General features: G+C 41.4%; 1 protein-coding gene across 8 annotated transcripts in view; it reads right to left on the bottom strand.

Annotated features, from left to right (window-relative positions):
• The window catches only part of PPFIA3 (PTPRF interacting protein alpha 3), a 715,578-nt gene that overhangs the window by 120,269 nt on the left and 568,677 nt on the right, over positions 1-26,632 (bottom strand). For all 8 annotated transcript variants that reach the window (XM_073602297.1, XM_073602301.1, XM_073602303.1 and 5 more), the window contains one exon: positions 23,892-23,985. In XM_073602297.1, coding sequence (XP_073458398.1) covers positions 23,892-23,985 — 94 coding nt within the window. The remainder of the gene's footprint in view (positions 1-23,891; positions 23,986-26,632) is intronic.

Genomic DNA, 26,632 nt, shown 5'->3' with positions numbered 1-26,632 from the left:
TCTTCTTTTGCCATCTATTGAAATATATGTGTTCCTCTTTCCCTGGCTAAAAAATAATTTGTGCCCAATAGACATTAGTGGTGAGTTGTATTCCCAGGGGTGCAATCTCCCTAACCCATCCCAAATCTTAAAAGTGTTTCTAGTTAGTGAGTTTTTGCTAGTAGCAACTTTTCCCCTCTTTGTTATGCATCCATTCTGCAATCCGGGAGACAGAAATCACCTGATAATATTTCTCAAAATCCAGTGCCACTAATCCCCCTGCCTTTTTTTTCTTCACCAATGTTGCATATGCAATCCTAGGGCGTTTATGTACTCATATATATTTTAGTACCCTTGATCTTAATTTTCTAAAGTACACCTGAGGTACTGCTATTAGAATCATTTGAAAAATGTAAATCATCCTGGGTAAAATATTCATTTTTAAGGTATTAATTCTACCTATCCAAGAGGCTTATATCTCAAGTTTTTTAAATGTTCCTTAATCTTATTAAGCACTGGTATATAGATGGCCTCAAATATAGTCCCCAAGTCAATTTTATTCCCAAGTACACTAATCCCTCCTTACACCAAACAAAGGGGAATTTCGGTTGAATTGCCAGTTGTTCCGCCCTTGGGATGGTAATATTCAAAATCTCGGATATTTATTTTAAAATTAGACAACTTTCCATATCTACTCAGCTCCTCTAGTATAACTGGAATTGTTATCCTAGGGTTGGAAACATAAAAGAGCAAATCATCTGCATACACAGCTACTCTGTAGTCCCGTTCCCCTACTCTCATCCCTCTGATGTCCGGATTTTTACGCATTGCTGCTAGCAGAGGTTCCAATGCCATTACAAGCAGCATTGGAGAGGGGGGCACCCCTGCCTTGTCCTGTTAAATAGTTCAAGGGATGGGAATAGGTTCCTGTTTATTCTAATTTTAGCTGTTGGGTGATGATAGAAAGCAGATATGCATTTCATCATCCTGACCCCCAAATCTAAGTATCTTAATGTTCCAAGAATAAACCCCCAGTCCGCCCTGTCGAAGGCTTTTTCAGCATCTATCGAATCATTTGAGGAGGTTAATCTTGCATAGGTCATTTGGCATTTTGAAGTGTGCAGGAATGAGAGCTCAGATAACATGTGGATAGAGCTGAAGTATTGAAAACAGGAGACATGTGTCCTGGGTTCTGTTAAGTTCATCATACACTAAACAATCTGATTGTACAATCTCCTATAGATCTACCATCCTTGTAGTGCAAGGGCCTGTCTGATTGGATACAGAAAGATTGAACTCAATAGGCTGCCCTATGTGTGTCACACAAAAAACGAGCCACAAAATGTGCACTGCCACTATGCTAGGTGTGAATGAGTCCTGAAAGTGAAATTGGTGTGTTAACACAAGAACAATGAGGCTCGGCTCCATTCACATCTGTGCGTTTCCTTGTATTTTAGAAATGCGCTGCACCAATAAATCACAGTAAAAAACGCACCAAGCTCTGCTCTAACAAAAAAGTTCTGAAGCTTCTTTGGGGCGATTGTTGTGTGCAGAGCAGCCCATTCAGGTGGATGGGCTGCCCTATGCGTGATGAGTAAAAATGCTCCAAAAAAAAAAAAAAAAAAAAAAAAGAACGGATGTGGGATGGGAATGTAAGTTCTCGCTATGCAGAGATGTAGGTATGACCGTAGAGTGTTTCTGTTCACTCCTTCCTTTGTACTTGTATAAAGATGGCCATACACTATGCAATCTGATTGTACAATCTCCTTTAGATTTAACAGAACTATGGATTAGGAGCACCCACCTATCTATCCATTCACTCTGTATCCAATCAGACAGGCCCGTGCACTACAGAGTTGATGGTAGATCTAAAGGAGATTGTACAATCAGATTGTATAGTGTATGGTGAACTTTATAGAACCCATGATACACTTCTCCTGTTTTCAATACTACAGCTCTATCCACATAGGCTGTTATCTGATCCCTCATTTACTTACTTCCACTGTGCGGTTCGTTTTGCACAGAGTGGCCCCGATCCTTGACTTCTGGGGTCCCTCCCCGCATCGTATAACGTCAAATGTAGAACTCGACCCTGGTGTCCACGTAATTGGATTTGATTGACAGCAGCGGGAGCCAATGGCTGCGCTGCTATCAATCTATCCAATCAAGAGTCGAGAACCCCGGGCAGAGGAAAAGTGCATCTCTGCCGTGAGAAATTCCAGGGGCTCAGGTAAGTAAAACGGGGGGCCGGTCACTGCCAGGTGTTTTTTCGCTTTAATGCATAGGATGCATTAAGGTGAAAAAACACGAAGTTTTACAACCCCTTTAAGGAAGGAAAAAAAAAATCAATGCCTGTGTATTTAAGTCCCGTACACACGATCTTAAAATTGTATGAAAAATGCCGCTTTCGAATCGATCGTATGATAAACGGATCGTTAGTACAGAGCTTTCAAGAGCCGATCAGGACAGGTCATCTGATATTATTCTATCGGACATGCACAGAAATGTTTTCCGTACAATGCCAGATCGTACGATTTTCATTTAATCAGTACAGCTGTCATTAGAAAATGCAATACAAATGCATTACAACACATGACATCACTTCTGATTTTTTATTCTGTCGTATGAGAATTTTCATGACTTTTGTAAACTCATCAGATTCGACGTGAGATTAGCATGCAACAAAAATGGACGATCATTTGCCCGATAATCAGATCGTGTGTACCGGGCATTAGGCTCGATTCACACCTATGCATGTTGCTTTTGGGCGTTTTTGGAGGTTTTTTTTTCATGCTTGCCACGTTTTTGAGCGTTTTTGCGGCGTTTTTGCCGCGATTTGCGTTTTGCGTTTTTTTTTTTTTTTTTACAGTTTTTTTTTACAGTCTAAAAAAAAAATAAAAAAAAAATAAAAAAAATAAAAAAATAAAAAAAACGGCAAAAACGCATCAAAAACGCATCAAGAACGCTGCAAAAACGCTGCAAAAACGGTGCACTTGCGTTTTTGATGCTTGTCCATTGAAATGTATTACATGCAAAACGCTGCATTTTGCATGAAAAAAAGTCCCTGACCCTTTCCAAAAATGCAGAGAAACAAAAAGGCATTGATGTGAACATGTTCCATAGGAACCCATGTTAAAAAATTCCCATGCATTTCTGCAAAATGCAAAATGCATCAAAAAACGCGCTAGTGTGAATGGAGCCTTAGAGCCCTTGCACAATGGGGCGGTTTGCAGGCGCTATTGCGCTAATAATAGCGCCTGCAAACCGCCCCGAAAGTGCCGCTGCATGTATTCCAGTGTGAAAGCCCCGAGGGCTTGCACACTGGAGCGATGCGCTGGCAGGACGGTAAAAAAAGTCCTGCCAGCAGCATCTTCGGAGCGGTGAAGGAGCGGTGTGTATCCTTTACCGCTCCTGCCCATTGAAATCAATGGGACGGCGCGGCTATACCGCCGGCAATGCGCCTCTGCAGAGGCGCTTTGCGGTGGTATTTAACCCTTTCTCGGCCGCTAGCGGGGGGGTAAAACCGCCCCCGCTAGCGGCCGCATACCGACGGTAAAACGCCGCTAATAATAGCGGTGTTTTACCGCCGACGCCGCCCCCCGCCCCAGTGTGAAAGGGCTCTTAGTGAGACGGGTGATCACTGATTGATTGCATTTCATTTAAAAAACATACACCTGGAATTGGGTGGGTAAGTAGAAGGATGAATGATGCAGAGTGTGTGCTAATGAGGTCAGCTGGCCAACTCCTTTTTGTGTCATGACCTATAGTCTGCCCAGGAAATAAAGCAGAACCAATGGATACGTTTGGGAAACATCCATGAAGACAGTGAAGTAAGTGTGTGTAGAATTAATGGAAAACTGATATTTTTGCAAAAGAAGTACATTAATGCTGTAATGGTACATAGGGGAGCTGGAATTTAGAAAAAAAAAAGGTGAACAAAGGTGAACTTAGCCTTTAAGGATGAAAAAGCCAACAATTCCTGTAATGTCAGAACACTGTCTTACTTCTACATTTTGGGTGTCCGTTCACACCTGTATTTTGAGTGTTATTGTGTATTATGTGTGTTGCCTAAGGAGCCCAGTCATTTTGAATTGGCTACAATTCACCAAAAATGCTGTATGCCACACTTTTCTTAAAGAAATATACTGCACAGATCATTCACATCTGTGCACTGTGGTGGGTTACAAAACACGTGGCATGGTGTTAATGTATTGGGGTGTTGTTCAAAATGTTAATTTGTGGTAACATAAAGTAAAACATGTGGTGAAGGCATAGGTGTGAACTGGCTGGAAAAGTGGGCAGACAGCCTTAAAATACACTCTTCAGTCTATGCAAAAAAAAAAAAACTATTTTTTTTTTCTTGAACCCTAATTTTTTTGCTTAGTTTGCTCTTAAATAGATACTTCTCTTCTGAAAAGGGTTGCACAGGTCAAAACACAGTTTTGACATTTACTTTTATTTGCCCCAGATATTTTTTTTTTTTTTACTAAAGTGATTGTAAAGTTTCATGTGGGGGGGTTACCTTGCGTGTGCGCTCCCGATTCCAGCATTTGCGTCCATGGATACGAATGCAGGACTTGGCCCTGCGTCATTGGATTTGATTGAAAGCAGTGGGAGCCAATCTATCCAATCAAGAGCCGGGACCCTGTGCAGAGAGGGAGAGCGCGTCTCCGCCGAGGGGATGAAGGGACTTAGGTAAGTAGAACGGGGGGGCTGGTCACTGACAGAAGTTTTTTCACCTTTAAGTTGTTCTTAAGGCAATATTAAAAGACTATGCCACCCCCTCTATGAGAGGCTGGCATAGCACACTGTGTAAGTTGTATTTAAAAACGAGCAGTGTAAATACTGAATATAAGCTGTATTCAGGTCAGTCACATAAATCGTGGCCGCTTTCCAGCTCTAATAGATGTCTTCTGTGAGAGGGGGCCGTGATCTCCCTCTGACGTCAGAGGGAGATCACGTGACCGATCAACTCCTCCGCAGAAGCCACCCATCAGAGCTTGAAAGCGGCCGTGAGTCACGTCACCGGCCTGAAGACAGCTGAAATTCAGTATTTACAGCCCTTGTTTTTATTTATTTATTTTTTTAATACAACTTACACAGTGTGCTATGCCAGCCTCTAATGGAGGGTCTGGCAGTGAGAAATTTTATATTTTATTATTACAATAATAGCGTCGGAGCTGGAGACAGACAAAGAGGGCACTGACAGGGAGGAAGGAAGGGGTGAGGGGGGGAGAGAGTAAGCAGAAAGCAGGCAGCCTATCACAGAGGGAGGCACTTTGACCACAGTGATCAGGGCAGAGCTGCCCTGATTATCGTGGTCTGTTTAGAGAGGGCATACAGGAAGTGGTAGGTTTAGGGTTTGTTTTTTTTTTTGTTTTTTTTACAGTTTAGAGGGAGGCAGATTACATAGCACAAGCGCTGTGCTGTGTAATCTGCTTTAAGGGACCAGAATCTACATATATTTTTGTTTTGGGTTAACAAACGCTTTAATTCATAGGATGCATTCAAATGGATGTAAACCCAATGTCATCTTTTCTAAACTACTGCCATAGGGGTTATCTATAAGGATATACATGCCTCCTGCATGTATCTTTACCTGTCAAATGTCTCCCCTCTGTCTGTTATGAGAGCTGAAAAACTACAGAATTCTGAGGGTGGGTCTGTTGTCTGGAGCTCGGTGGGTGGAGTCGTGATGTCAGTAGACTCCCCACCCACCTCTACACTCCCCTTGTCAATATGCATTTTCTCCTGTGTATTTCTTACACTGAACTTCTGCTCTGATCTCTAGCATCCAGTGAAAAGACAGGAAAGTAGCCAAATCATGCTGAGGTGTGGAACAGCCAATCCTTGCAGAGCTGCTGTAGAAAGGAGTGGGGGTGGGAATTAAAAAATAATGCATGTCTTAGGCTCATGCACAAGATATGTAAATCACCTGCCACTCACAGCAAGGGGGAGGATTTGACAAAGTTTTTCTCTGTTTGTCAAGATTTATCTCACTGAACAATAAAAGAGGATTGCTCAGAGCTGGATTAACTATGTGGCAAGACTATGCTCAAATAATAGGAAATCTTATATTCTACGTTATGACATGAAAAAAAAAAAAATTGGGTTTACATCAACTTTAAGGTGAAAAAACACAAGGGTTTACAACCCCTTTAACCTTACGTGCTTGCAGACTACCTAATATGTATAGGTAATTCTTGCAAGTGTTCAATACATCTTAGAAAAATCACAGAATTCCCATTCCCCCGACAAGGCTTTCATCTGTATTTCTTCCAAGAGAGCCTATGTTTGTTCAGACATTATCCTGAGTCAATATACAGTATTTCCTGGGCTGTCAGACTGTTAAAGATTATTGACAATTATGTCAGTCCTGGTGCCTGTTTTTGGTTCTTGGCTGAATGTATAGTAGTCAATCAGCTTCTAACTTAAGCTTGTTCAGTTAAGCTTTGACAATAAAACCTGGAGGCAGATTGGTTACTATGCAAAGCTGCACCAGAATCTGTGTGCACCAATTTTAGTAAATCTCCCCCATTGTTTCAGAATAACTCCCTACCTCCTCTTCTGGAGTAACCTGACGACAATGTCCATTGCTCCTTTTCTGCAGCAGGTGCAGGTGCGCTTCCAAGCTGGCCTACAGTATCTCGCAAAAGTGAGTACATCCCTCACGTTTTTGTAAATATTTTATTATATCTTTTCATGAGCTGGTGGATGTTAGAGACCTTGCGCTCCTCCACCTTCCATTTGAGGATGCCCCACAGATGTTCAATAGGGTTTAAGTCTGAAGACATGCTTGGTCAGTCCCTCACCTTTACCCTCAGCTTCTTTAGCAAGGCAGTGGTTGTCTTGGAGGTGTGTTTGGGGTCGTTATCATGATGAAATACTGCCCTGCGGCCCAGTCTCCAAAGGGAGGGGATCATGTTCTGCTTCAGTATGTCACAGTACATGTTAGCATTCATGGTTCCTTCAGTGAACTGTAGCTCCACTTATGGAGCCCCAGACCATGACACTCCTACCACCATGCTTGACTGTAGGCAAGACACACTTGTCTTTGCACTTCTCACCTGGTTGCCGCCACACACGCTTGACACCATCTGAACCAAATAAGTTTTATCTTGATCTCATCAGACCACAGGACATGGTTCCAGTAATCCATGTCTTAATCTGCTTGTCTTCAGCAAACTGTTTGCGGGCTTTCTTGTGCATCATCTTTAGAAGAGGCTTCCTTCTGGGACGACAGCCATGCAGACCAATTTGATGCAGTGTGCGGCATATGGTCTGAGCACTGGCAGACTGACCCCCCATCCCTTCAACCTCTGCAGCAATACTGGAAGCACTCATACGTCTATTTTCCAAAGACAACCTCTGGATATGATGCTGAGCACGTGCAATCAACTTCTTTGGTCGACCATGGCGAGGTCTGTTCTGAGTGGAACCTGTTCTGTTAAACCGCTGTATGGGCTTGGCCACCATGCAGCAGCTCAGTTTCAGGGTCTTGGCAATCTTCTTATAGCCTAGGCCATCTTTATGTAGAGCAACAATTCTTTTTTTTCAGATCCTCAGAGTTCTTTGCCATGAGATGCCATGTTGAACTCCCAGTGACCAGTATGAGAGAGAGTGCGATAACACCAAAATTAACACACCTGCTCCCCATTCACACCTGAGACCTTGTAACACTAACTAATCACATGACACCGGGGAGGGAGAATGGCTAATTGGGCCTAATTTGGACATTTTCACTTAGGGGTGTACTCACTTTTGTTGCCAGCGGTTTAGACATTAATGGTCGTGTTGAGTTATTTTGAGGGGACAGCAAATTTACACTGTTATACCAGCTATACACTCACTACTTTACATTGTAGCAAAGTGTCATTTCTTCAGTGTTGTCACATGAAAAGATAGAATAAAATATTTACAAAAATGTGAGGGGTGTACCCACGTTTTGTGAGATACTGTATGTGTGTCCATAGACACAGACAGCATGGGAAACCCCAACCCCTAGTGCAGGACGGTATAGTGGCAGTGAGCCATTCTCATGTTTTCCATTGTACCAGAGTTATGGACTATTTTTTGTGTTCATTTGCTGAAGAAAGCTGTTTTGTTTTCTGGATTGTTTGCAAATTTAATAAAGTCTGTCACTTTTACAAACAGTTGATATTGAGTTCCCAAATCACAATGCATATAAATGCATGTGATGATTTATCAATGGTTCTATTCACACCATTGTGTGTTTACCTGCTTTAAGTGAGGTCAGTTTAGCTGCATTTAGAAAACATTGAATTCTGTGCATCTTTAGACACTTTAAACATGACTAAGGTTGCTTTCACACTGGAGCGTCGGTGGGAAAGCGCCGCAATTTTTAGCTGAGCTTTACCGTCCTTTTTGCGGAGGTCTTTCGGCCGCTAGCTGGGGGCTTTTAGCCCCCGCTAGTGGCCCAAAAAGGGTTAAAACGACCCGCAAAGCGCTGCTGCAGCGGCGCTTTGCCAGCGGTTTGGGCGGCGCTACCCATTCATTTTAATGGGCAGGAGCAGTTCACCGCTCCAAAGATGCTGCTTGCAGGAGTTTTTTTAATGTCCTGCCAGCGCATCGCCTCAGTGTGAAAGCAATCGAGCTTTCACACTGAGACGGCAGGGGAGCCATTTTTCAGGCGATTTACAGGCGCTATAATTAGCCCAAAAGCACCTGAAAGACACCTCAGTATGAAAGTCTTAATGTGTGTAAACACACCTAAATGAGGCTAAACCTGCTTTAGAGCAGGTACATCTAAACGTAGGAAAAAGTGACATGGGAGGCATAAAAGTTTTTTTATGCTTCCCAAATGACTTCCTCTGCATTTTAGAAAAGGTAACTGCAGGAGTGCCAGTATGAATGAGGCGTAAGAATAGGCACAAAAATGTGAAAATTAACCTAAAGCACCACCTGCTAGCATGAAACAAGTAAACATGAAATATTCATAAGCCATATATCCACCCAACTAAATAAAACATTTTTTAAATGCATATGTAGTCCTCTGCATAATAAAGAATTTATATACAGACCATATGTATTTCCTAAAAAAAACGACAGATTTTCAGGCATCTATATAGGAATGTTGTAATAATCAGAGAGTCATATAAACAGTTTAGCAATTCACACACACCCTTAAACTGCAGGTATGAACATCACATAACATATTTCAGTATTTATCTGCTAACAGGGAATGCAGTGACTCACTGATGCAATTTACACCTGTTCAGTGTGCATGAAATTTTCCCTGAAAGTGTCTATTCCACAAATAGAACTCAGACCTAGTTAAACATCAAATGACAGAAAATGCTACTGAAACAGATGATGCTCAGGGTAAGAAAGTACTGTACTAAGAAGACTTGAAGAGGAATTTACTGGTGATAATAGACACAAGATCACGTTTCTCCAGCAGGATGGGACACTAGCTTGTAAAACAAATGAAACTGAGAGCTCCACCTACTGACTATTCTCCACAACTGTTCTAGAGTTCAACTTGGAGGAGGAAAAAGGAGGAAGAACATCTTTTGCCAGCTCTGCCAAATCAAGACCTTAGTGAAAAATGTCTTCAGTTATACAGCTGCTAGTAGTTTCTGGCCAGATATCTCAAATGCTGGTAGTCTATCCAGCCAGTTACCTAGCACAGAGTCTTCACGATCAGCTAAAAATCAAGTGTTTTATTGGGAGAGCCCTTCAATTCTTGCAGTTGCATGCCTGCTTGCACTTCATAACGCTCTGTACTGGACAACAAGGCAGATCCCTAAGGGCATATCAGACAGGCAATTTGAAGCAGGAAATTGTTGCCACTGCAATTCACTAATGTCAGTGATTAACAGCAATTTGCATCTAACAAAGGGGGAAAAAAAAAAAACAAAAATAAGGATCACTATGAAAAAAAATGCATGTATGGCATGGTCCTAAATCCATGTAGCCATCGTGAAAAGGCTGCCACTATCCTATGTTGGTCCCCAACAATGGGGAGGAGGTGGATGAAGTGGCTTTTTTTCAGGTAGGACCATGTTCTTTCACTACTGCAGGTCAAGAAATGCTTTCCTGCACCCTCCAACCGCCATTTTGTTTAAGAGCCTCACTACAAGGTCCCTATATCTTTCTCCTGATTAGGCAGAACTCTTTCAGAAAGCGGGAGGTGCTTTACAAACATGCAGCATTTGTTAAAACCTTTAGTTTTATTCAGCCCACAGTCTCCTCCATACACAGACCGCCTTGCATGAAAAAATGAAGGAGCTGCTCAGTAAGCAACCTACAAGTCTCAGTGTTGAACATTTAGGGCCAACAGGAAAGTGCAGACAGAATAAAAGTAGATTTAACAAATGCAGCAGCCAGAGATGGGGCGCACTTTATTAGAAGCAGCTTGTTTTTACTGTGCAAATGTACAAAAATATTGTTTTGCTATACTCTGAACCCCTTGCAAGATGCTTCAAGTAAACATATGTCCATGCATTAACCTGTAACTTACAATAAGATTAACTGTTTTATATATACTTTTGATCATAACCTTTTTTCTATAGTATCAGATATTATGATTTCCTAAAATGAATAAACGGGGATGGAGTTGTCATTGAATTCAAGGTTGTTGAGGGTCCAAACCTCAGAAGGATTTCATCTAAGTCCTCAAAGGGCAGCAGCTTGTTGATTAAGGGTTGTGGAGGAGCTCTGAGTAGAGAAGTTCTAGATGAGATGCAGTGCGCCCATTCCATATCAAAGAGGATGGATAGACATTGAGTCCCTATATTTGAGGGGAGCCACTAAAAAAGTGTTGCAGCTTTCGGGCCCCTTCCGGCAAACAGTATCTCATCTACCAATCTACCAATAACCAACCTTAGCCTTCTTCTCTGTTAGTTCCTTTTAGGAAAAGCGTGCAGTCAGAGGAAATTGGTCCGATTGTGTCCCTCACATCACTAATCCAGTGCTCTGCAGCAGTCATCCTTTGAAGCAGATTCCGCATATCCCATTTCTTGAGTGAGAGGTCAATCCACCCACATTCAATTTGTTGTTATTGAAGTCTGGCAGAGGAGGACTTGATGTGATGTGTGAAAAAGTGGATTCTGTGGTGTCTTGGGCCGTCATAGCAGTGGTCAGTGGAAGGCCATCAATAGGAACAGCAGATTCACATTTGTGCTGTTCCGCTCAAGCATGCCTTGGCAGACTGCGTCACCTCCATCAGGAGGTCTGTAGTACCCACTGCCTCTGTTCTATTTTCACCATGGCCAAGGTTGGGATATTCTTCCTAAGTACCACTAGCAAGTGGTAAGATCACCACTAGTAAGAAAGTGACATTTTTGTTACAGGATACTGCAAGAATTCAGTTCAGAAGAGAATGGCACAGACAGAGCTCTCAAAGATTGCTCCCTCTTATGCCAGAAGCCAGACACCCCCCCAAAGTTTATCTTTACCCAGTTAATCTCTTGTCCACATTCAAAGTAAGAGCTAAACCTATTGCTACCCCCACAATCTACATCCAGGTACTATAACTACAGATGTTAACATACACAATGGAATGAGTTTTCTCCAAATCTGCACACTATTTGATAAATTGCATTTGAAGAACATGCATGTCAGATTCCAAAATCCAGTAAACAGTAGAAATGTGCGTTTTAAATTGGGAGACCTATACATGAATGCTTTCAACACGCTTCTGCAGAGCAAGCATATATCTATAAAACAAACTCCCTCTGCGTGCCAATTAGGGTCTTATGGACATATTGTTTAAAGAATGAACTCTATGTTGAAAACTTTATTCAGCTAACTGCACCTATGACCTCCTGTATAAAATATGTGCATCAAGCTGTTACATATTGGGTAAAATTTCTGTTTACGAGATTATGTTTTTAAGCAATCATCTGGCTAAAACGCTGAACATTATTGCTGGTTACATGTGGAAGTGAGGACTACCCAAATATTTGATTTCAATCGAATATTCTTTTGCATTTCACATTTTGGTACAGGGGTTTGCAGCTTTTTAAAGATTTGTTTGAGTTTTTTTTTTTTTTATTTAATATATCTTTTATTGAAATTTTCATTGCAGGAATTATAAGAATCCTCAATACAATTCACAGCGTAAAGGCATGAAGTTATGCAGTAGGGCTCTTAAGAGCCTTAAGTATATTTGATGATATACCCATAGACCTTGACATAAAATTGCCATAAAAATTATTGTAATAGAATTGCAAAGCATTCAGTTTAATTTATTTTAAATAATGAAACATTTAAAAACCATGACATATGGGGAAAAAAGGGAAAAAAACAAAACCAAAAAACCACAACTAAACGAGATGGACCTATTGACGAGATATTTGATAATATATAAGAGATACAGTTGTGCTCAAAAGTTTGCATACCCTGGCAGAAACTGTGAAATTTTGGCATTAATATTGAAAATATGACTGATCATGACAAAAAGTCTTTTTTATTTAAGGATAGCTATCACATGAAGACATTTATTATCACATAATTTTTTGGATCCTTTTTAAATCATAACAACAGAAATCACCCAAATGGCCCTGATCAAAAGTTTAAATACCCTGGAATGTTTGGCCTTGGTACAGACACAGAAAGTGGCACACACAGGTTAAAATGGCAATAAAAGGTTAAATTCCCACATTTGTGTCTTTTGAATTCACAATTAGTGTCTGTGTATAAATGGTTAATAGGCTTGTTAGCTCTCACGTGGATGCACTAAGCAGGCTAGACACTGAGCCATGATGAGGTAGAAAAGAATAGCCAAAAGACCTGTGTAACAAGGTAATGAAACTTTACGAAGATGGAAAAGGATATAAAAAGATATCCAACGCCAAGGTCAGGTAGATCAAGAAAGAGTTTAGCCACAAATGCCACAGGAACTGTTCAGGATACAAAGAAAAATCCACAGGTAACCTCAGGAGAAACACAGGCTGCTCTGAAAAAAGATGGTGTGGTTGTTTTTAAGGAGCACAATACGATGATACTTGAACAAAAAAGAGAAGCATGGTCACGTTGCCAGAAAGAAGCCTTTACTGTACAAGTTTTACAAAATGCCCAACACCTTGACATGCCTCATTGGCTTTTTTGTGGCATTGGCGCAGTAAAGGCTTCCTTCTGGCAGCTCAACCATGCAGCTCTTTTTTGTTCAAGTATTGTTGAATTGTGCTCCTTAAAAACAACCACACTGTCTTTTTGGAGAGTAGCCAGTATTTCTCCTGGGGTTACCTGTGGGTTTTTCTTTGTATCCTGAGCAATTCTTCTGCCAGTTGTGGCTGCAATCTTTCTTGATCTACCTGACCTTGGCTTGGTATTAAAAGATCTCCTAATTTCCCACTTTTTAATAAGTGATTAAACAGTACTGACTGGCATATTCAAGGTTTTGGATATCTTTTTATATCCTTTTTCATCTTTGTAAAGTTTCATTATTTCAGTACCTTCTTATGCAGGTCTTTTGACTGTTCTTTTCTACCTCCTCATGGCTCAGTATCTAGCCTGCTTCGTGCATCCATGTGACAGCTAACAAACTCATTGACTATTTATACACAGATACTAATTGTGATTTAAAAAGCCACAAATGTGGGAAATTAACCTTTTTAATCGCCATTTTAACCTGTGTGTGCCAACTTCTGTGTCTGTACCAAGGCCAAATATTCCAGGGTATGTAACCTCTGATCAGGGCCATTTGGGTGATTTCTGTTATGATTTAAAAAGGATCCAAAAAACTGTGTGATAATAAATGGCTTCATGTGATTGCTATCCTTAAATAAAAGACAGTTTTTTGACAAGATTATTCATATTTTCAATAATAATGCCAAAATTTCACAATTTCTGCCAGGGTATGCAAACGTTTGAGCATGACTGTATTTTAGGGTCAGATGGAGAAGTTCTAGGAAAATTAAGTTGCAAAGTCAGGGTTTTTCATAAAGGATATCCAGGGGAACCATATGTCCTGGAAAATAGAATATCGGTTATGTAATTGCGCCGATAGTTCCTCCATCCTCATAAGCTTATTTAACTTGGTTATCCATTCTGTTATGAACCCTTTCGCTGCCAGGCCCTGTGCTCCACTCAGGAGCACTCAGGTGGCCAGACCATTTTTTGCAATTTTTCCTTTGCTTTTTTTATTTTTCACTTATAGCTTTCAGAGTTTGTCAAAGACCCCCCCAAACCATACATTTTTTTTCTAAAAGCAAATGATCAGTAGAATAAAAACAAGGTGCTACTGATTTTTTAGACCCCGCGGTATTTATGTTTATATTTATATTTATGTTTATCAAAACAATATATTTGGAAAAAATACACTAAAACCATTTTTTAGCAGATAAAAACACGAGTAAATCATATAAATTTCCTACTAAATATAAAAGCTTAACCTGTATTGAGTTAATAAATAACAAATATTTGTAACTTTTAAATTGCGCCTTTTTGCAAAATGATGAAAATTCAACAGACGCAAAAGTAAATATCCCAATTTCTCAAAAAATCTGAAGGTTTTCAATTTACCCTTACAGCTTTCAGAATTTGTGAAAGAAACCCAAAACCATATATTTTCTGAAAGCATATGATCTCTAGAATAAAAAGAAGGTGCTACTGATTTTCTTTTAGACCCCGCGGTATTTGCACAAATGTTTATCAAACCAATATGTTCGTAAAAAATACACTAAAACCATTATTAGCAGATAAGAACACAGCTAATTTTACAAAATTCCTACTAAATCTTTACTAAATATAAAAGCTTAACAGGTATTGAGTTAATAAATAACAAATATTTGTAAATTTTAAATTGCGCCTTTTTTGAGAAATAGTGAAAACTGGAGGTACGCAAAAGTTTTCGAAAATCTGGAGGTTTTCCTTTTTCACTTACAGCTTTCAGAATTTGTAAAAGCCCCCCCCCCAGACCACTGAAAGCACATGGCCAGTAGAATAAAAAGAAGGTATTTGGGCAAATGTTTATCAAAACAATATTTTCGCTAACAATATGTCAGGGCTGGGCTCAGCCCTTCCTTCTCTGAGCTGGCCGCTAATTGCCAGCTCCTATCTCTCCACAGTTACTCAGCTGTTGACATCGTGCTCGTCAGTCCTGCCTACTTAAGCCGTCCAGTCCAGAGGAGCTCTGCCTTCACCTTGGTCAACATCACAGAAATCATCTCCTGCGATCCTGTTCAAGACTTGCTTTGCTGACATCCCTTCTGGCTCCAAATCCTGTTTGCTGTTCCACTACATTGATCCCCTACTTCTAACTTGGCTGACTATCTGTTCCGGTTACTGAACTTTGCTATGTTTTGACTACATTTGTTCTTTTTACTTTTATTATTAAACAAGTATGATTTAACTGTGTTTCTGTCTCAGCTTGATGTCATGGTTTCTGACACAATACACTAAAATCATTAATAGTGCACATAAACATAACTTACAAAATGAATGGTAAATTGCTACTAAAGAATCGTTCACATGTGGCATACTAAAGTTTATGCCCATTGAGGGCCGTGTTTACCTTCACAGGGATGCACAGGTTTTCCGTGCATCCCTGTACAGGCAGTCCCATATATGTCAATTGGGATGCAACGGCTGCACAGGCATAGCTGCTGTTCCCAATCTGACATCGGTGTGGGTACATGACCCTGAATGCAGTGTGAGCTCAGGGACATGCATGCGGACCACCATGGATGTAAAATTGGGAGCAACGGCTCTGTTCGTGCAGGTGCTACATCCCAAATGACACCAATGGGACTGCCTGCACAGAGATGCATGGAACAACTGTGTGTCCCTGTAAAGGTACGCTGTGTATGCCCTGTGTGAACAAGGCCTTAGGCCCCTTTCACACAAGCACCCTGATCAGATCTGCCTGTCCGTTTTTTAGGCAGGCCCCATTGGACCACCAATTGTTCCTTATGGAGAGGTTGATGTAACTGGACATGTGTCCGTTTAGGCCAGTCTGAATTCGATCCAGTCCAGTCCGCTAAAAACAGACGGATGGGGATCCTATTCCCCATCCATCTAGCAGATTGGATCGGATGGTATCTGATGGAACTAGACAGGAGGTCGGTTTCCGACCGCCCCATAGAGAATAGCGAGCTGTGTCCGTGTCCACTCTGCATCAGTGAAGTAGATGCAGACCTGTCATCCGCCTGCTCAGTGGGGATCAGCAGACAGATCCCCCGCTGAGCAGGCAAATCTGCTTGACAGAGTCTGCTTCATGTGAAAGGGGTCTTAGCAGGAGCGGCAGGTCCATTAGGGGTGCTGCAGGGTGCTGGACTCATACGTTTGCATGAGGGTTTTTTTTTCAAGCCACAAAATTAGAGCCTGAGGCTCTAGTTGGCTTGTAAAAGGTTGGGATGGGGGGGCAGAGCATTGCACCCCGAACCCACCCACTTGTGACAATAGCGAATTAATATTCGCTAATGTCTTCCGGGTTCTCCTGGCCAATCAGGATGGATAGGGTTGGCTGGAGGAGAAGCCGAGAAGCGGTGGGGGGGGGGCTGTCACCTTGCAGGGCTGAGTGCGGTGGGGAGGGGGGCCATTACTGTGGAGGGTTGAGTGCGAGTTAACCCGGGGAGTCTTACTATGTTTGTGTTTAAAAAATATTTTTTTTTTTTGGGGGGGGCGGCTATTTGGTGAGATATCAGAGGTCTAAACAGACCCCCATATCTCTATTTCTGAAGATCGTCTCTTTCTTTGTTTGGGGGTGCAGGGGCAGTTGGGGGGGTGATCTGACCAGTGGGGGGGACACATCTGGATCCCCCCCAAGCAGCACCTGAAGCCGGCAGGAATGGAAGAGGAGGGATGCCGGATAATGATGGTGGCTGCGGAGATCCGGTTTGGGGAGGAATCAGTGCTGGGGGGAAGAAGGGGGGTGAAGGGGATAGGAGAGGTGAGTGGGGGGACAGTTTAAGATGAAAGGGGACAGGGAAGCATAGGTGGGGGGGACGGGGAAGCATAGGTGGGGGGGATGGTCACATTAGGGGTTAATAACTCTGATCAGCGGGTTGTAATCCGCTGATCAGATTTATAGAATTGTTCAGCAGAGTCTGCTGAACAATTCTGATATATGCTTATGATCATTGAAGTGACCATATGCTTATAGGAAAGGGAGAAAGGAGGTCCATACACCTTACTGACTTGGCCACCTGCGGGCACTTTTGTAGGTCCGTACGGCGTATGGACCTGGCAGTGAAAGGGATAAATGTGCTGGGATTTCCAGTATCTCTAAAATGAAATGGAAAACCCCCTTCTTGACTTTTGGAACAGAGTCTGGAAATAGATAATAGTGCTATTTGGGTAGTTTGGGGCACTATCTCTTATGCCCCGTACACACAGTCGGATTTTCCGACTGAAAATGTGTGATAGGACCTTGTTGTCGGAAATTCCGACCGTGTGTAGGCTCCATAACACATTTAACATCGGATTTTCCGACACACAAAGTTTGAGAGCAGGATATAAAATTTTCCGACAACAAAATCCGTTGTCGGAAATTCCGATCGTGTGTACACAAAATCCGACGGACAAAGTACCACGCATGCTCAGAATAAATAAAGAGATGAAAGCTATTGGCCACTGCCCCGTTTATAGTCCCGACGTACGTGTTTTACGTCACTGCGTTTAGAACGATCGGATTTTCCGACAACTTTGTGCGACCGTGTGTATGCAAGACAAGTTTGAGCCAACATCCGTCGGAAAAAATCCTAGGATTTTGTTGTCGGAATGTCCGAACAATGTCCGACCGTGTGTACGGGGCAGTAGGCAAAAGCACTATATAATTTAAAAATGTTATCCCAAAATGGGCGCAATGCAGGACAATTCCACCAGTCCATATACAAGATTTACGGACTTCTTCCTCCGTAAAAATAACTCCTAGCTCTCTTTCTCATTCCACAAAATAAGAAGGTTTATCAGAAAAGATCTAGTTCAGGAGAAAATTATAAAGGAAGGAAACGGTGCAGGGGGATCAGGTTGTATACATAGAGATTCCAAACCGGTAAGGGAGCGGGGAGGATCACCTCTTGTTTTTAATAAATTATAAAAGTTACAAAGTTGGAAATATAATAGCCACCTACTCGGATAGTGAGGCAAGAACTCATTAAATTGTGTCAAAGGTTTCAAGCCAGTTGAATCAATAATGTCAGTTATTGAAAAATGGATTTTATTAATGGCAGGGAAGGGCCTTTGATCGCAACCCGAGGGGGAATTCAGGATTACCTATAAGTGCCGTTAATGGGCTTATTTAAGAAGATAGTAAAGGAATGTTAAGTAGACCGTCCCAGATTTTACGGTTGCTTGGACACAGGAAGGTAAAAATGGTGACCACACAAATAATTGACACATTGCTCACCAATGCGTTCTTTCTTTTTAAGGATGTTCCAAACAGTTGATTTGGCCACACCTAATGTTTTTGCTATCTCTCTGATGGGGTTGTTTTGTTTTTTCAGCCTAATGATGGCTTGCTTCACTGATAGTGACAGCTCTTTGGATCTCATATTGAGAGTTGACAGCAACAGATTCCAAATACAAATAGCACACTTGAAATGAGCTCTGGACCTTTTATCTGCTCCTTGTAAATGGGATAATGAGGGAATAACACACACACCTGGCCATGGAACAGCTGAGCAGCCAATTGTCCCATTACTTTTGGTCCTTTAAAAAGTAGGAGGCACATATACAAACTGTTGTAATTCCTATACCGTTCACCTGATTTGGATGTAAATACCCTCAAATTAAAGCTGAAAGTCTGCAGTTAAAGCACAGCTTATTTGTTTCATTTCAAATCCATTGTGGTGGTGTATAGAGCCAAAAAGATTAGAATTGTGTCAATGTCCCAATATTTATGGACCTGACTGTATGTAGACACAAGCACAATTTTAGATTTTTTCAGGTATGTACCAAAACATATTCAAGCTATAGTTATATAATGGATATGGCCTAAAAGTGCACACTCTCAGGTTTAATTTGAGGGTATGTGCATCCAAATCGGAGGAAGGGTTTAGGAATTACAGCTCTTAAGAATAGCCATCCCCCCTTTTTCAAGGTGACCGAAATGTAATTGGACAATTGAATCAAAAGCTGTTTCATGGCCAGGTGTGGTCTATTCCTTCAGTATGTCTTCATCAATTAAGCAGGTAAAAGGTCTGGAGATTAATCTTATGCCACGTACACACGGTTGGACATTCCAACAACAAAATCCATAGATTTTTTCAGACGGATGTTGGCTCAAACTTGTCTTGCATACACACGGTTACACAAATCCTGTTGGAGATTCCGAACGTCAAGAATGTGGTGATCTACAACACGTACGACGGCACTATAAAAGGGAAGTTCAATACCAAGTGCGCCACCCTTTGGGCTCCTTCTGCTAATCTTGTGTTAGTAGAAGTTTGGTGAGAGACGATTCACGCTTTTCAGCCTCGTGCTTTTCGGATCGTTACTGCTCTTCAGTTTGTGCTTGTGGGTTCGTATCTGGTTTTCAGTGCATGTAGTCAGTTCACATTTGTTTTAAAGTGCGTATTTTATAGTACTTATTTGATTTTGCAGTGCGTTCTTGTCTGCTCGTTTCTGATTTTCAGCTCGCTCTTCACAGTCCTTTCTGTTTTTCAGTGCGTTCTGTTCGTTCTGACCAGCCGACCGTTTTAAAGCCATGTTGCGGTTACGTACTCCTCGTAGAGTTCATGCTATGCAGGGGCTTGGTGTTGGGGTTCTTATTACTTTGACCCAAGCCCAGTCCATGAACAGGGCGGGGAGGAGTTCATGGACCAAGAATTGGTTACTCCGGCGTGACTAATACTCGCACATGCCTTTGTTGTGGGAGATACAGGAGAATAATCCTGATGATTTCAGGAATTATCTCCGGATGACGGACCCCGTTTTTCAGGGTCTGTTGGCTTTGCTGTCCTTATATTACCAAGCAGGACACCTGCATGCAGCAAGCCATCACTCCCGAGCAGAGGCTAGTCGCCACGTTGCGGTTCTTGGCGACAGGAAGAAGTCTGCAGGACATCAAGTTCTCGACAAGCATCTCCCCCAGGCTCATTATTCCAGAGACCTGTTCTTCCATCATTAAGGTCCTGCAGAAGGACTATATTAAAGTAAGATTTCTTCTTTAACTACTAAATACATTCTATGTATTTAATGTTTGCTAATGTATTGCATTTCTTTCATCATTCCCTAATTACCATGATTGTAATATGCTGTGAATATCCCCTTTGTCCTCATGCATGCTGGAAGTTTTTAAACGTCCTTTTTTGTCTTTCATGCATATTTGTCTTCACTAACCTCCCCAGCATGCTATCCTGGGCCCATACCCAACTAGCCTAGTCACTTAACAATGTATTTTGTCAGCTCCATTGTAGAGCTTTACCCTAAACCCCCCCTAAAATGTTTTTAAATGTTATTTGTGTGCTTAAATTCATGCAGAGTGCCAGAGGCTTTATTTTGGGGGGTCCCAAAATCATTTGGAACCCTCCCTCTCCCCAACCGCTAAGTCAACCGATACCAATCCTCTATCTGCTGACTTTGCCAAACCCATACACACTATACCTACCTCTTTTGTGTTCATATTTATGGATGAATTCACCATAGCATGTAGTGAAAGGGCCAGCCTGAATACTTTCAAATGGTACTGTTTAAAGTTTTGTTCTCCTATTATTCTCCTATTATCTTGATAGGTAATTGCAGAATGTCAAAAAGTGTTTAAATTTGTACAGTGTAATGTGACACAGACACCAAATAAAATAAATGATTCCACCATGAAACCAGTCAGTATGCTGGAAGTATGTGATAATTATGTTTTATGGTGAAGGATATATTTATTGAATTTATATGTTATATTCACTATTCACATATCAGTTTGTTGGAGCACTGTGCAGTATTAGAAGGTTGATATTTAGCGCATTATTAACCCTTGTTTTATCATTTTTTTGTGTTATCAGTACACAACACAATAATTGCAGCAAATATCATTTGGTTATCTTTTAATAGTATATCACTTAATTTTATTTATGTACTTCAGCACTCTAGTAACACTTTTTACTTTAATTTGTACAGTGTGTATTATTTTTATTTTATTATGACACTTCTTACCTGTCCAGTGGTCTGCCAATAGTGTAAGGAGGGGCTGGCTAAATGAACACACATTATTTATGCATTCAGCTCTCAATGAAGTGGAGAGGGTTACCTGTCCAAAACATCTCCCCCCCCACCCCTACATTTTTTACAATGGGCCATCAGAGGGGGTGATAAGTGGACCTTATATTTTTGTCTTTAAATAATCCTTAAAATAAATGTTATACTGATGTTGGCCAATAATGTTTGTGTCTAATCTGCTTGCAATGTTATGTAAAAAATTACTAATTTTTTTTTCTTGTTTGACTCCACAGTTTCCTTCAATGCCACAGGAATGGCAGGATGTGGCTTCCCAATTTGCCCAGCAGTGGGATTTTCCCAACTGCGGAGGGGCAATTGAGGAACGCGTCCACATAGTCCCACCCCCCCAACTCGGGGTCATACTATTACAACTATAAGGGATTTAATAGTATTGTGATGTTGGCGGTGGTGTCAGCGACATATGAGTTTCTCTATGTGGACGTGGGGAAGAATGGCCGGATGTCGGATGGTGGAGTCATCACCCAGACCGAGTTTTATAGATGGCTCCAGAATGGTGGCTTGGGATTGCCACCTGCTGAAGAGAACGTGGAAGGACTCCCGTTCATCTTTGTTGCTGATGAAGCGTTTGGGCTGGGTGAACACCTGATGAGGCCATTCCCGATGAGGACCCTCACCCCGGACCAGAGGGTTTTTAACTACAGGCTGGCCAGAGCCAGAAGAGTGGTGGAGAATGCTTTCGGGATAATGGCCAACCAGTTCCACCTATTCCTCACATTCCAAACAGCTTTTTCTTTTGAGTAACAAAAGGTAGAAATCTGTAGAAAAGAAGTTTGTTAAAACCCATGCAATGCATATTGATCACCCGGAGGAGAATGGTTTTATTGTCAACAAAAGTAAAGTTAGTCTTTAACTTTTGCATTTCAAAGCACAAAAATTGAAAAAAAGAGAAATTTAGAAATTAGAGATTTCTGTAATTTGTAAATTACTTTACTATACTTCCTAATGGAAACAAAAGTCTAGTGTATTTATACACTGGAGAAAATATAGAATAAAATCTGCTTGGTTATCAATACTTTTACAAAAAATAAAATAACACTGGTCAAACGAGGAAAAAAAAGCTTTTTATCATTTTGTTACATGGTCTATAGATTGTATAAAAAAAATAAAATACTTATTCAAGATATTAAAGCATTTCTTGTACTGAAAAAAAAAAATATATTCTGTGTACTACTTTATTTTCTTAAGTAATTACAAAAATATATATGTGTACTACTTTATTATCCTAATAGCGGTCTTTCCATCTATTAAATCTTCTGCCCTTGTTTTAACTTTGGAGAGTAAAACATTTTTTTTCTGCCAGGAAATACCCTCTACAGCCCACTTCCTGTTTCTTGTCTGGTAAAAAGCCTAGGCTTATGAGATCATGCACAGCTTTCTCTCTCACTCTCTTGAGAGTTTGCCAGGAAGGGGGGGGGAGTCATAAGAGGGCCATAGAGTGCTGCAGAGCTGGAGGTGTGCCCCTGTGTAAATCCAGGAAGTGAACATATGGGTGAAAAGCGGAGCTACAAAAAGTGTAGCTTCTGACTTTTATTAATCAGACACTCACCTGTCCCATGGTCCAGCGATGCAGACGCATGAAGCCTTGCTCCTCTCCCCCGTTCTCTCCATGGTGCCGGCATTCTAACTGTGGGTGCCCGGCTGTGGCTTCAAAGCCAGGCGTGCACTGCGCATGCGCGAGCCGCGCTGTGAATGGCCGGGCAATCTTCTGGGATCTGTGACGTGTCCCAGAACATTGCAGGGAGGGAGGGGGGAGAGGTGATCTTCCTTCCAGTGCCGCAGCACCAGCGGAGGAAGTGGGAGCTGAGTGCCTGTAAAAACTGGGTACCTGCTCCCCCCCCCAAAAATGACAGGCCAAATGTGGCATGTCAGGGGGTCACCAGCACCTAAAGCAGACATTCCATTTTTGGGTGGAACTCCCCTTTAACCTGCCCACAGTTAAAATGGTTGCAGCCAGACTCAGTGAAGGGAAATTTCTGCAGCATATTTGGCAAGTACAGAATACAGTATATATAAAATAATATGTATATGTAAGTGGTTGGAGGGAAGCTTCAGAATGGCAAATATGCTTTTATTACAGATTATGAGAGCAGACTGCAGTTCCTCTTTAAGTATTTACACATTTTTGCTTTATCAACAGCCCCAAAGCTGAAAAGTCAAAATTGCTCTCGGCCCTAGGGGTTATGCAGTTGCGAGCGCAAAACTGGTTATGGGCAAGGACACATAGGTTAGTCAAAGATGAGAGTCTACTCCATAATCATGGCTGGTGAAGACATCTGCCCTTCTTCTGTTGAGTGGTATCTACAGCTGTTTCATGTGTGAAACAGCTAACACACTTTTTTTCTCTTCTTACGAGGTATTTCAATTTTACTGGCCTAAAAGGTCAGTAACATACAGCATAGTAGAGATGGCCTATATGCCTCAGTTATATTGCTTTAGGTCCCAGATTCTGTTGAAACCACCTTGGGTGTAACAATTTTGTATGCCAATTAAATTATTAATAATATTAATAATTTTTTTTCTTAAAGTGAAGATTTGCAGGCAAAAGAGAATTTTTTTTATTTATTACAGGTATTTATATAGTGCCAACAATTTACACAGTGCTTTACATATGTACATATTGTGCATTCACTGTCCTAAAGGAGCTTACAATTAGACGGGACAATTTAGACGGGAGCCAATTAACCTACCAACATGTCTTTGGGGTATTGGAGGAAACCCGCACAGGGTGAACATGCAAGCTCCAGGTAGTGCGGGAAAATTATGGAACTTACTTTTTCTTGTTCCTGCGGTCTTTGTCCACAGGTCCAGCTAATTTAGACAGGCCCATAGGATCAGCTGGGGATGTCTCTTCAGAGGGGGTTCCGGCTGAAATACAGTACAAGGCAATGAACATGAAGATAATGTGTAACAACTCCATCCAGTAGAGGTGTTTGTGATGAAACCTTCTTCAGACCTACATATCCATATATTTCTTCCATACATATCCACAGATTGAAAAACAGAATAACTTGGGCAGCTTTAAAGTTAGTCCTGGATGAGCAGAAGCCTCACTAAGATAGATAGATGTCTTATCTGTCCTCAAACTCATTTAAGAGTTTCTCCAGTGCTGAGAGTTCAGGAAGGAGGAGATTTCCACTGCAGCCTGTATACACGCCCACATGTGTGATGTCAATATCATGTGACCTGGCTAGGTCTGATCAACAAGTAAATGTGCTCTCCAGTATAAAAGACACAACTGAGCATGTGCTGGTTGGCTACTCTGCCTGTGTTTAGCTGGCCTTCCCCAGATAGACAGTGCAGGAGGGAAGGATCTATGCATACAGGATAAAAAACCCTTTTTACACAATGCAGATGATTAACCCCTTAAGTTTCACAGTGGGTATAACAAGCATGCTATGCTGCATTTATAGACTGATTTTACTGTTTTGGGTTTCGTGACACTTTAAGCCCAAAAGCAAACATTTATTATATTGCAGATACTAATTATTAGATGTGATGGCTGTATTTCCTTTTTTTAGGCTTTCTTTTTTTTTACCTAGTAATCCAGCCAGAAAGTCTGTTTCTCAAAAGAACAAGCTCTCTTGCAGATTGTATAAGTTACAGGGATGAGGCAAACCCATTTAACACTGACAGAGGTGCTTACAATGATTAGCTTTAAATTGTATTTGTAAACCCCCCACCACCACCACAAAAATGTTGTTGTAACTGCTGCTTCAATTTGTTGGTTTACCTAAATCTGCTGGTACATCTAACATTCCCCCCCCCCAGACTGACAATGCTGTCCAAATGTGCCCCCTGTACTCAACCATCTAGAGTGGGGGCACTCTAATACAGGAGGTGTGTTACTGGCCAGATCACCAGGTGAAAACAGAGTGAAAAAGCCTCAGAAAAGAAAACTAATGCAGCCACCACATATAATGCCTGGTAAGCTGCAATATATTACATTTTTGGCTTTAACTTTTTTTTAGATGCTCTGTTCTGGAAATTCCAGCACTATAAAATCCTACTTGTTCTTTCTTTCTCTTTGTTATGAGGGGTCTGGGCAGTTTATTTGCCATAATTAACCCTGTCAGTTCTGTGACTAGTAAATTGCCAGTAACAGTTTTCTTCCAGTCACTTTTGCTGTAAAGGAAAAAAAATCCATACCAGGCATTGTTTACATGGCTGGGGATTCTGGATTCCTGGCCAGCAAATCAATAGGCCAGACGACATCACTGGTTGCCAAGGACATGGTGGGTGCCAGCATCTGCACAAAACATGGAGCTCGTTTCTAATGAGAACATGTGCAGTCAATAGCAGTAACACTGCTCTTGCTGTGTGTTTCGTCGCAGAGTAGAGCGTCTTTCTCAAGCAGTGTGGTTCTTCAGAGATTACAGGCTCCGCCATTCCATTGCTCCTTGCGAACATGCACTGACCATTGTCCACTACGTTCTGTCTTCCAATTATAAACTACCTGTATATTAACAAGTGGATGATCCTTGCATAGTTAATATGAATTTTTGGCCAGTCTCTAATGTTCCTAGCAGGGTGATGTACAGTGGATATAAAGTCTACACACCCCTGTTCAAATGTCAGGTTTCTGTGATGTAAAACAATGAGAAAAAGATCAATCATTTCAGAATTTTCTCCACCTTTGATGTGACCTATAAACTGTACAACTCAGTTGAACAACAAACTGAAATGTTTTAGGTGGAGGGAAGTAAAAATAAAAAAAATAAATAATATGGTTGCATAAGTGTGCACACCCTTAAACTAATACTTTGTTGTAGCACCTTTTGATTTTATTACAGCACTCAGTCTTTTTGGGTATGAGTCTATCAGCATGGCACATCTTGACATGGCAATGTTTGCCCACTCTTCTTTGCAAAAACACTCCAAATCTGTCAGATTGCAAGGGCATCTCCTGTGCACAGCCCTCTTCAGATCACCCCACAGATTTTCAATGCGATTCAGGCCTGGGCTCTGGCTGGGCCATTCCAAAACTTTAATCTTCTTCTGGTGAAGCCATTCCTTTGTTGATTTGGATATATGCTTTGGGCCATTGTCATGCTGAAAGACATGCTGAAGTTCCTCTTCATGTTCAGCTTTCTAGCAGAAGCCTGAAGGTTTTGTGCCAATATTGACTGGTATTTGGAACTCTTCATAATTCTACCTTGACTAAGGCCCCATGTTCCAGCTGAAGAAAAACGGCCCCAAAGCATGATGCTGCCACCACCATGCTTCTCTCTGGGTATAGTGTTCTTTTGGTGATGTGCAGTGTTGTTTTGTGCCAAACATATCTTTTGAAATTATGCCCAAAAAAGTTCAACCTTGGTTTCATCAGACCATAACACATTTTCCCACATGCTTTTGGGAGACGCGTTTTTGCAAAATTTAAACGGGCTTGGATGTTTTGGTAAGAAAAGGCCTCCGTCTTGCCACTCTACCCCATAGCCCAGACATATGAAGAATAAGGGAGATTGTTGTCACATATGCAACACAGCCAGTACTTGCCAGATATTCCTGTAGCTCC

The sequence above is a fragment of the Aquarana catesbeiana genome, linkage group LG10 (genome assembly GCF_042186555.1).
Source record: "Aquarana catesbeiana isolate 2022-GZ linkage group LG10, ASM4218655v1, whole genome shotgun sequence".
Classification (NCBI taxonomy): domain Eukaryota; kingdom Metazoa; phylum Chordata; class Amphibia; order Anura; family Ranidae; genus Aquarana; species Aquarana catesbeiana.
Note: the sequence above shows the minus strand (reverse complement) of the source record. Positions and strands in the feature narration are given on the sequence as shown.